At 47.6% G+C, this 12,157-nt stretch overlaps 1 protein-coding gene across 1 annotated transcript; it reads right to left on the reverse strand.

The window, feature by feature from the left end:
- Positions 1-1,623: 1,623 nt before the first annotated feature.
- UTS2B (urotensin 2B) lies at positions 1,624-9,945 on the reverse strand. Its single transcript, XM_013108584.5, has 5 exons — positions 9,594-9,945; positions 7,481-7,582; positions 4,961-4,998; positions 3,946-4,039; positions 1,624-2,279 (listed from the first exon to the last, which is right to left on the reverse strand). The coding sequence occupies exons 1-5, from the start codon at positions 9,715-9,717 to the stop codon at positions 2,254-2,256; spliced, it is 384 nt and encodes a 127-aa protein (XP_012964038.1). The 5' UTR covers positions 9,718-9,945; the 3' UTR covers positions 1,624-2,253.
- Positions 9,946-12,157: the final 2,212 nt, after the last annotated feature.

Here is a 12,157-nt window from a genome sequence, read left to right on the forward strand (position 1 = left end):
TGCAAACCCATTCAGATGCCTGTGAGGATTTTCTGCTAATAAATCAACATGATCTACCAGGATGCCTAAGTGAATTCCCTTTAATTATCGCCTGTGGGTCATTAGCTTTAGCAGGAGTGACTGCCCAAGCATGGGTAAGGTGCAAGCAGCCATGATGTGGAGGTGGCATCTGAGGAAGGTTTTCTGTCCTGTGTGTTTAGGAGGAAGGACAGGAGCTCCACAGTGTCACACCGATGGTGAGTTTTGCAAGAGCATCACCACCTTTGCTCCAAACTCATACATGAATTGCATTCAACACTGATGCTCATCATCCCAGTGGAAGCAGCCAACACAGCAGGATAGGAAATAGTGGGGTGGTTTGGGTACCGTGAACACTTAAGTAACTGCACTGGTAGGATGCAGAACATCACGTGGGCTAAAAAGCATTGCTGAACAGTATGGTGCATTGCACTCCAGGGAATTCATGGGTATGGGATCAGAGCACGATGTTAAATAGCCATGACACTGCGTTCCTTTTCCTGACTCACTGGTGAGCTGTCACACTGGGCAGGGGATGCATGGCTCCAGCTAGCAGGTAACAGATGGAGCCCGCTGCTGCTCCAGCCTGTCATCGCACTGGGATGTCCTGCAAACTGAAAGCACCTGTGCTGAACACCATCTTGGGGCACTCAGTGTAGCTCCCCTTCACCTGCCCCACCAAACACTTAAAAGGAAAGAGAGACCCTTCTCTTAGCAATAGGCTATCCTTTTTTCCTGAATTTGATGCTGTTGTAAGGATATGTGAAGGTATGTTCCCACAGACCTTTATCACATTCACAAATTCAACAGGAAATGGGAAATTTGTTCTGAATCACTACTAAGGAAATAGCAGTGAATTAAGGCTAACAGCACACTTTGTTTTCCACATGATTAGACCTCACCTATATAATCAAACTGTTTTTATTCTATATATGCCAGCTTTATCCTGTGATAAGATGAATAGATCTCCTGTTGATGAAGTACACACAACGTACTGCTGTGGTAAGCGTGCACATCTTGCCAGAGCCCTAGGCAATGAATGTAGCATGGTAATTAGTGCTTTGGGAGAGATAAAGTTTTGAAGAATACATAGTATGCAAGCTGCAGTTAAATAACGTGGTTAGACAGGCCTGGAGAGACAGTTCAATTCTAGTCAAAGTCAGTCAACACGGTCCTTTTGCTTTGCAAGTGAACTTGGATAACAGAACTTAAAATGGTTACATGTAGGACCCACGGAGGGATTGTGATCTCCTCCTTTTGGGCAGGTGCAGACATAATTCTGCAGTAGGAGAAAACAGCTAGCATCTGCACTGACCAGAGAAAAAAAAAATCTCTTCTCAAAACATCTCTTTGGGGTGAGCAGATAGAAGTGAGTGGGACTGGTTCAGTCCCATGAGTACAGTAGCCCACACACGGGGCAGACCCAGCTCTCATTCCCAGTTCTGGCCAAAGGAAGGGCTTATTCCTCAGGTATATTATAGCAAACACGTTGCTAGGTGTTTAATAGAAGTATTTTTCATTTTAAACTTCACATGGCCCATCAGGTAACAAACATGTTCCCCCCATCAGGCCTATGCAAGGGACAAGATAGAAAACAACACGTGCTTCTGTGCAACAGAAAATCTTTATTGGAGTGATATCCAAAGGGTCCAGACTTCTGTGCTTGTCCTCCCCCAAACCTACTGTGCTCGCTGGCAGGACGCGACAAGGAACAGCTCTGGCTCAGCAAGCTAAGGCAGGCAGCCCTGCACCTTTCTCATTGCACCCAGCCTGCCTTCCTTTTGCAACGGAGGCTGCTGGGGCGTTGACTTGCTCGTGGGAGGCAACGGGAAGCCCAGGCACCACCATGAGCAACACCTGCAAATGTGGGCTGAGGCCCAAGCTCAGGGAGACTGAGTTGGTGTTTGGTGCCTCGGGGGACCTGGTGAGAAGGGGAAGAGGGTGTGGTGGCAGCAGACTGAATGGCACACACAGGACAGCAAGGAAAGTTGGGAAACATCTTCCAAGCAGAAGATGGTGGAAGGTGAAGCCTGAAGGAGGGAGGAGCGGAGAGCGGCCGTGCGTAGCCACTCGGGCTCCTGTCACGGTGCCTGTTAGACTTGGCTGTGGTGCAGTCACGGAGGATGGCATCCAAGTTAGCAGCACGGTGAGAGAACAGAACAAACTCTTAACATTAATACCCAGCGAGGCAGTTTGGGGAAAGGCCCGTCTTTGTCTTCCACTCCTGGCAAGCCTTCAGATGCAGTACTTCCAAAAGCAGGCTGGGGAGGGATACAAGAGAAGGGTTTTAGCATACAAGGGACTTTTTCCGACTTCCCACTGCAGCCCTGGAGTGGGTTTCAAATGCCTAATGTCTTGATAGAGTTGGGTGTTGTGATTTCCAGGCACATCTCAGTAATAAGCTTTGATTTCATATAACACTTCTAGAAGGTGACCCTTTCAGCTTCTTAAAATACAAAGAAGTGGTCTGAAAGTTGTTTCTGTGTAGCTCGATTTATAATGGTTTGCTATTCCTTTGCTCTACTGCAGCGATATCAGGAATCAGCTTTTTCTTTCCTGTCTACCAGCCAGCAGTTTTGCAGCCTCAGGGTTTCTCACTTGTCACTAACTGGAAAAGCCGGATACTGACCTGCAGACACCTGATCTGGACACTACATTTTTTTTCAAAAGCTCAATCACTCTAGCATTTTGCTACCAGCTACCAAACAACAATGATCACTGTGGGATCTTCCAAAAAGAATAGATTAGGGAAAGATGTGGATTTTGGTGATGGAAAAAGTAGCTGTATTGCCAGTATGCCTGGTTCTTTGGGCCCTGTGCAGGTCTTCTGTTGTCAAGTATAAGAAGGGATTTCTATCTGGTTTTTGAGAGCTGGATCTTGGAAGAAAGCTTCTACTGCATCAGCAGTGCTCAGGCTGAGACACAAGCTCCTCCCAAACTGGAAGGACCTTTAGATGAAAGCAAACACTCTCTGCTTTAATATCTGGCAGAATCTGATTTAAACCTGGCTGGGAGAAGCAGTTTTATGTACAGTTGAAACTTCCAGACCGGTGGGGGCATGAATTAGTTTAGCCAAATTAATGACAGCCTCCAGGGCTGCTTATAAATTGCAGATTGTCTAAGGATCACCTAAGCGCTTAATCCAGCCTTGCACAAAGGGGGATTTTCCCTCGCCTGTCTGGCAGGTCGGCAGCCTGCACACGCACAGAGCATGTGGGGTAGCTCTTTTGGCTTTAGGCCACATCTGTCATCAGCGACTTCTGTTTTACAGCTGGCACTGCTCTGTGAAGGAGTCTTCTGGAAGCCAGCGTGCAGGGCTTTGTCCTTGTCCTGCCTTGCAGCAGGGCTGGTGCAGGATGCTCCCTCCAGAGAGGCTGGATACAGACAAAGCTCAGGGGACGTGCTGCAGAGAGCAGTCCTGCTTTCCTCGCAGAGGGGACCGACTGGGGGACCTTCTAGATATTAGCTCCCTGCATTCCTGCTTGATTTCCACATCCCTTTTCTTGCCGCTTTTCAGCGGCACAAACAATTGCTCCTTTTTTCTCTGCAGGGAGGCAGTGACCTTGGCAGAGGGGAGCGCCTGCAGACCACATGCCTCATTATTTCTTCAGCACGAGCTTTGTGCCCAGCCAAGAGCGAGGGGTGCGCTGCGGGGACGCGTTCAGACCCAAATCACCTCCGAATAACCCCGTGGTCATCCACGAAAAGGGGGCTGTGGCCCTAAGTGCCCACAGCGGGGCCTGGGCCTGTGCTGTGAAACCCAGCAACAAGAGAGGGATGGCATGGAGGGAAATGCTGTTCTGAGCCTGTCTGGGGCATGTTTACCGTCACCATCTTGTGGCAGAAAGGAAGCCCTGGACATGAGGCCTGAGTGGGATGGCTGCAGCCGAGCCAGACCCATGGACAGGGCTGTAGCCCAAAACTTACCGCGTTTTTTGGGCTGGGATGCTGAGAGACTTTCCAAAGCGTAGGCCACCTCTGACCCTTCCTCAGCTGAGAGCTGATCCTTCAACTTCTCCAGCTGTTAAAAAACAGACACAGCAGTGAATAACTGCTCCGTCACGAGGAGCCCCACAGCCTGCTGGCAGGGAGAACAGGCAGCCAAGCCGGCATCATCCCTGGGGAGGGCAGGCTCTTCCCTGAAGTGGGATCATCCCAGCAGGATCTGCCTTTGGAGCACTTAAGTCTCCTTCTGTCCCTTCCCCTTGCTCTTGCTGACTTCCCTTGGTTATTGTGTGGAAAGCCCGCAGAGCTCAACGTGCCTCAGCCCGGGAGCGAGGGGCTCAGCCGGAGCTGGCAGCCTCCCCTGCCTGGCACCCCCCGCTGTGGTTTTTAACTCAGAAGTGAGAGGTGCCAAGCGGAGCTCAGCAGGAGCATGAGGATCCACTTGTGCTTGTGCATGCCCACACAGCATGGCAGGGCTTCAGCCATGCCTTGGGCCTTCCTTGCTTGTAAAGAGCCCCAGGAAGGGTCAGTCTGGGTGAGGTGCACGGGGGCTGCCCCCTTGCTTTAGCACAGGACCAGCTGCAGCCCGCTGATGTAATGACCAGCAGGCAGCAAGCCTCCCCTTCTCCCTCCCTCTTTCCATGGTTATTTCCTTTGGCAACTGTTTTTTTTTTGTTTGTTTGTTTGTTTGTTTTGTTTTGTTTTGTTTTCCAGCATGGCTTTTGCTGGCCTCTCAGCGGTGGTAGAGGCAATGCTGCCTCAGCCTGGACGGCATTACTCTACAGCTTTGCTCCACTTTTCTCTTTCCCAGGTCTGCAGCCGTTTAGCCCGTGTTGCTTTGCCTTTTGGGGGATACGTTTACATGAAAGCAGCAGAATGAGCAGTAGCAGGATGTAAAGGCAGAAGGAAAGGGCATCGAGACAGCACACATAGTGTAGCTGAGGTATTACTCACACAATCGTAGGCATGTATGTGTCTATGTACTTCCTTCTCTCACCTGTTCAAGCTCTTCAAACTTCTTTGCCAGCTCCCAGTCTGCAAGAAGGGAGAGCAACATCAGTACTGGCATTGCTCCCCAAAGCTCAAATCAGAAGCAGTCTCCTCATGTAACTAACATCTTTAAGGGTTGACAGGGAAAGACCTATTTAACCTTTAATTCCTGTTAGTCATCTCCAGACCAGAGGTAGCAGACACAGCAACAGAGAAGCAGACTTTCTGTGCTCAGTCCCATGGGACTTGGCCCTGGCTCTCCATTTTAAGGGAGGCTTCTTGGTTTTACCAGCTCTGGTAAACTCATCGGCCCCGACATGGTCCTGCCAGTCACTTCCTTGCATTTTAAGTTTTATCCTGGCAACTGCATAAGACGTGGCAGGATCTGTGTGGGCCCTTCCCTGAGCAGGGGAACTGAGCTGGGGCTTAGCAGCATCGTACCAGGCAGTCAGAAACCTGTGCTCATGGATGAATGAAGTGCCCTGAGATACCCTGTCCAGGACAGGGGGAGCCAGGTGCTGCTGGATGGGTCTAAAGCCCCCACCTGAGCTAGGAAAGGCTGGGCTAACAATAGGAAATGTGCAGGGAGGGCTGCGGGATCTTCATCTCGCTCCTCTTGAAGGCTGAGGGACTTTATTCCAGACTCAAGCTGGTGCCAAAAGCAGATAATTATTTTAAACACGATAGCTGAAACAACGGAAAGCACCACATGGAACGAGCTCGGCCAAAGCTGAGTGACCAGACCACAGCAGCTCTTCTGGAAGGAGAACGCAAAGCCATCTGCTGCTTTGAAGTGCCAGTTTGTGAAAATATGCACTAAAATAAGCAGAAGAGCCAGGAAATTGCTCAAGAATGTCTCTGCTTGGGCCTGCAAGAGCCAAAAACCAGCCCTGGAGCTGCCTGGAGCTGCCTGCTCTGTCTGCTCCCAGCGTGGCAGCAGGCATTGCTCTGCACCTCCGAGGGGATTTAGGATATCATTCCCCTGACTTCAGATAAGCCTTCAGCACACAGACACCCTGCCAGACTTGGGCTTTTTTTTTCACGTTTGAGGCTGAGCAGGAGGGTGCCAGAAAAAGAGCTGCCTGCGTCCACAGTTTCTCCTCCAAGAAACAACAATTTAGTTGAAAAATCCTGAACATTTTCAGACAGATACTCATAAAAGCAGCAGTTCCTAAGCTGACCCTTTACACCGGCACTGGGTTTGAGAGGCAGAAGGGTGCTGGGGACTGTCGGGGAGGCAGGCGGTGGGGCTCGGCTCCTGGCACTGCCAGCAGCAGCCTCAGGCAGATTCCTCTTAAACATGTCGTTACGCATCCGTATGTGAAAAGTGCCATTTAACAGCTTATTATTATTGTTAAAATTATTATTGTTATTGTTGTTATTATTACTATTTTATACATTTTTGCCTCTTTCAGAGTTTTGAGTGCCTGTTTTGGCTCGACTTCCCACAAAGCGTAAACTTGGCCAATGGCTGCTATGAATAGAAAATGAACAGCGGTCGAAATTTGGAACAGATTATCTCAAGCAGGGGGAAGGAAGTTAATTTATGGATGATGCCTTGAGAAACTGCCTGCTGTAAATCCTCTGTCTGTGCTCTGCTCAGAGATTCATTATATTCAATTGTCTGGCATAAAATGCAGCCTTTCCTCTAGGAGTAATAAGTGCAATAATCCATAAAGCAATCATAAAAATGTTATTTTTGAATGCATCTCCTTTGTAAGAAGAATGCCTTTGTTAGTATAAGGACTTGATTTATTTGTATTTATCTATTTGTCCCAGGATCATTTTACCACTGCCTCACTGCATTAACAAGGGGCTGGGGAGGAGCACTGCGTGACTCTGATGAATGGATTTTCATGGTAACATTTTTGCTGAGCCCCATTCTCTGCTGTTTTCACAGGGAAAACCAGCTTCCTGCCCTGAGACCACCACATATGGGCCAGCCCCTTCCCTCACTGTGGTGGCCATGGGAAGATCTGACCTCTGAGCTCCATGTGGCTGCTTGCTGTGCGGTAGTCTCCTGAAAAACCCAAGTTTTTCTCCAGTGAGCCTGCATTTGGAGTCGGTCCCGACATACAGCCTGAGATTTGGTGTCTGTTCACATAACACAGGCAGAAAAATCTTGACCTCCTCTCTGCAAAAATCCACAAAATCTTAAATCTTAACCTGTGTGCTCCCACGATGCTGCTGTTTTTAACGTGCCAGCAAGGCATGGAGCTGCAGCTCCAAGCGTGTGGGACTCTATGGGCTGTGTGTGGAAAGGTGGCTCCAAAGGCTGAGGTGGCTCCAGTGTTGAGAGCCGGAGGATCTAGGGTGCATGTTCTTGGGCAGCTTTACACCTCATTGCAAAAGCAGGTCCAAAAACCCCATGATGCAGAGCATCTGGCTCTCACCACATACAGCCATCGTGCTGACACACAGGGCTTCCACTTTCTGAGCAGTCAAATTGTGCTGAGGAACCTGAGGAGCAGGTTCCTTGCATTCATACGAGCACAGCTGCAAGAAGCTGGGATCTCCCTTCACTTACCGATATTTTCTGGTCTCCGCCATGCGAGTTTCTTATTAAGAAGCAGAGTCAGCAATGTGTCCTCGTGATTTGTGTCTTCTCTCTCCGGAAGCACTCGGTTCTCTGCAGCACATAAAACACCATTCTTGATCTCTGGTGCCAAAAAGGATGGACCCTCTGGCCCCCAACAGTAAAACAAAAATTAAGGCTAAGATGTCTCCTGCAAGGAGAGTGTACCAGGTGCCTCTGCAAAGCCAGACACCAACCCACATCCTCTCTTCTCAAAACTGGGGTGCTCCCCTTCTCCCCCCCAACCCCATCCTTTTCCAGGGCTGGTGGCGGTGGAAGCTAGCTCCTCGTGAGGGTGGATGCATGCACCTTAGCTGGAGATCCCTGCAGCCCCACATTTAACCTTGTTCTCGCTCAGCACTGGGGCTGATCTATCTGACTGCAGGATTACGGCATTCTGCAGTAGCACAGGATTCTTCCTGCCCATAGGCAAAGTGTGGAGGAGTTTAAAGCAAGCCTCTTTTTCCCTGAGGAATCCTCTTACGGTAGCTGTCAGCCATGAATAATTTTCCTGTTTTCCAGGAAAATCCTCCCCAGGCTCCCCCAGCAATTTGGGCTTCTCTACGAGGCCTGTTTTGGGAGCATTCTCAGTGGTTTTTCTCTAGTGGTTGTGGCTATTCCCTCAAATGAATGGTTGTGAAGGTCAGGGGTTCAGCAGTATCCGATGGACACAGGAGATCAGATGATCAGAGCCAGCAAGGCTCTGAGACCCTCTGCCAAACAGATTTCCAGGAGCATCTGAAACCTGTGGGATGCATTCATTTTGGGGCATAAAATAGGAGAGTGGCCATTCCCCAAAATTTTTGGTCTGCTTACCCCTGCCCCACACCCAGATCTTGCCAAGCCCTAGAAAATGCCTACAGAACCCGTGTAAAATGCAAAGAAATGATGCAGAAAGACATATTTTCCTCTCCTTTCAGGACCTTTAAGACTTCTGCTCACTCCCTTCGAGGAGGTGAGAAAGGTGCAATTGGTCTCGCACAGCCATCGGCTGTGGTGGGACGAATGCAAATATTTTTGACACACATGAGACAAAACATTGTAAGAGATGAGCTCCTGGGATGCTCAAGAGGGTGGGGGACTCCATCCCAGTAGCCACAGGCACAGAAATCTGCATAGGCAGAAGGTCCCCTGGCTGAAGTGGTGCTCTGGGTACATGGCCAGGTTTATCCCCACCCGATGCGGCGGCTGAAGGCAGGGGTGCTGACTGTGATCTCAAGAAATAAGCCCGAGGAGTGCAGCAGAGCTACGCACTGTGTAAGACTTGCCGTTAGCGTGGAGTGCTATAAGCCTCCTTCCTAAGTCTGGAAGTCAGTTACGATTTTAAAATAGTTACCTTTAGTCATTTGAGGGATTTGATACAGAAAAAAAAATACATAAACACTGTAGGAAAAACTAAACAGAAGCGGTGTTTGGATAGAGTGGCCTCAGGAATGTTTTGGTTGTTATTACAAAAATAAATAGGTGATATAAAAGGAAAAATCATTTGAAAAGCAATGTTATTTTCTAGCCTATATTTAGCTGGTTTTTTTTTCTTTCTTTTTTTTTTTTCTTTTTTTCCTGCTGCCAAATCTCTCTAAGAAAGAAGATGAATGATTGACATTTTCCTGCGGAGTAAGTTCAAGCTAAGATTAATTTAAATTATGGGAGAAGAACATATAAACAGAAGTTTCGTGAATAAAAAAAGTTCATCAGCACCCTACTACTGACATTTAAGGAGCTGTCAGATCTCATATGCTACATACTGGAATTGCTACTCTCTGATATTTTAATATATTTCCTTGGAAATTTTCTTTCAGGAGGAGAAAAAGAAACACCAGATATCACCAGATCTGATATTTTTACTGATTAGCAAAATGTGTTATACGACCAGCTGCAGAGCAGAAGGACATGCTAATACAACCATCTCTGGGTAGCACCCGTGTTGACTGACTGGTTAGTATAGCTCCAGGTTGCTTGTATTTTCTTTCACGAATTAGCAAGTGTTGCATGGCCATGACAAGCAGCAAAGCAAAGCAAAAAGATAGCCACCTACCTGTGTCACCTAGCCTGCATTCCAGCTTACCTTGTAGTAAAAAAGGCTCTCCGTGTGTAGATGGGACACACACAGTCATGGTCAAGATGGTTAGCACTCCAAGGGACAGCTGGACAGACCACATCTTCTCCATGTTCCCACCACCCAAAAGCATTCTTCCTTCAGGCACGGTGGAGGACTTCAATGCAACCCAGTGCCAGATGAGCTCACTTTTAAGAGGCAGTGGATGTGCCGTGATTGCAAATGGCCTTTGGAGGAGGGGAGAAAAATATCTCTTGAGATATAATTCAACCTGTCAATATGATTCACTCCTTTGGGAGTGGACAGAACGACCCAGTAACAGACGTCAGATGGAACCTGTTCAATATATCTCATATCAGACTGATCTAATGAATTTTGATGTTCCCACAGGCATGCACTGTCCATGCACGTTGATATACGTTCCATACGTACATACATTAAAAATATTTTTTCGTGGCTTTAGTGTTAATGGAGTTCAGACACGAGGACTCCCACATTAGCAAGGAAGATTTGTCTAACGTACCAGTTGCCATATGTCACCAGTTTGGACAGAATCAGGTTAATGGGTTTTTGTAATTTATCATTGCACTTCCTAGTGCCTATATTAATTAACGTGAGATATAACGAGTGCTGAAATGGTGGGAAACAGAGGGGCACTTTCCATTTAGCTGATTGGACGGTATTGAGTGCGTCTCGCTCACGGTGACTTATGGCTTTGTCAACGGGAAAAGCATCACACCCTATTTTGGGATTCTGTCTGAGTGGGGGAGTGCAGGTTTGGCAGCAGATATGGAATACATCAAGGATGGGCAACTATCTTCATTTTTTTTTTTTTTCTGGGAAAAAGAAAAATTGGAAGGTCAGATGCCAGTTCTGGGTGCACAGCCATATTTTATTAGTTTAGAGCAGAGTACTGAGGCACCTCACACATACTCCATGTCTTCTCAGGACGTGACTCCATCTTGGTTTGTTTTCTCTTTTTTGTTTGTCCATCACTATTGATCAGGGACCTGCTCCTGGTTTTTAATTACAACCTTATGAAGAAAAATGCCCTAATAGTAACGGCACTAGGCTTTGTTCTTCATTTCTGCTTCTTCTGCCAATCATCATCTGCAGAACTGAATCATCTGTACTATACTTTGGCCAAGCTCTGACTTGTACATGCACTCCTAGTGACTCACCTCTTGTGCTTTTTTGACACTAAATCATTCCAGATTACCCAACATAGCTTTATCTGATGGTACCTGCACTTCATCTTAATTAAAGACAATGTCATTTCCATGTTTGGGCTTTTGGCTTCTGATCCCAGCTCTCCCTACATCTTTCTGTGCACTTTGTGTGGTTTTAATATCCCTTTTAATATTTATTTTTTACTAAAAAAAATGTGATTTTTTTTTTCAGTAAGTGTCTATGAAATTGAATGGGACATTTCCATTAAGGAATACTTCCCTACCGAGGAAATAGTGTTTCGTTTGTTTGTTTGTTTGTTTTTTTGTTTTTTTCCTGCAGAGATAATATATAGAAATAAAACAAACTCATGTTTCCTCTCAGCCTTATGAACCAGCCGAAGTAATCCCCTTCTTCACCAAGTCCTCTTCGGGCTGAAGGACACCTACATCCTACTGGGGATGCTTTTTCAACCACCTCTCTCCCTAGGCTGCCCGTAGCAAACTGGTTGGTAGCAAGCAGCCCCCAAGAAGCCAAGGCTGTAACATGATGAGCACCACCTTGCACAGGAGTCCGGGGTGGATGGTCCTGTAGCTCTGCAAGTGACCTGCAAACACAGCGCAGTTATGAGGTGGTTGATGTGAGGTGTTACGCTATAGTAAGATGCCCACCTGGGAAATATCTTTGCTTTTAGCCCATTTGTCTCGGTGCTGGAAGTATTATTCTATTTTATTGTTCTTACTTGTTTTATTCCCAGCAACAACAGTCTCCATCTTCTCTCAATTACTTCACTCAGTGATAATATCTCTACACCATCCACTGAGCACGTGTGTCTAGAGCTCAACGATAGTGAGAACCTGAAGGTGGGAGCTCCATCCCTAGCTCCTCTGGTCCTAATTTGTGTAAGTCTCTTCACACAGAAGTTTCTCTTTTCATAAAACTATGCAAACATCAGGTAATCCAATCCAACTGAACAGGAAAATTGACCAGGGTGGACAAAACCAGCCAACCCGGAGGGTGGGAATGGAGAAGACCTGGCCCAGGCAATCTGGATGCCACTAAACTCAGCTGCAATGCCTGAGGGCATTAACAGACCTTAATGGCCCTGAGCAGCCCCAGCTGGGGCCTCCACCCATGCTCTCTGCTGCAGGCTGAGGAGCCTCATTTAAGCTCAGCCCTGGGCCCTGTTCCTGTTTGAGCTATGCTGGAGGGATGCTGGTCAGTTGTATCTCTGTCCAAAGCACCTACTGCTCTGGGTGTTGAACTGGAGGCTGAACGAGGCTCCTGGCTTGACCTCAGACCCATCCTGTTACCATGTAAGTCTGTTGTTCACTGGGGTGTGTTGGACCCTGGTTACCATTTCTGGACCTGGTTCTGACTGGTGGGTTGGCTTCTACCTTGACCTT

The sequence above is a fragment of the Anas platyrhynchos genome, chromosome 9 (assembly GCF_047663525.1).
Source record: "Anas platyrhynchos isolate ZD024472 breed Pekin duck chromosome 9, IASCAAS_PekinDuck_T2T, whole genome shotgun sequence".
In the NCBI taxonomy this organism is placed as follows: domain Eukaryota; kingdom Metazoa; phylum Chordata; class Aves; order Anseriformes; family Anatidae; genus Anas; species Anas platyrhynchos.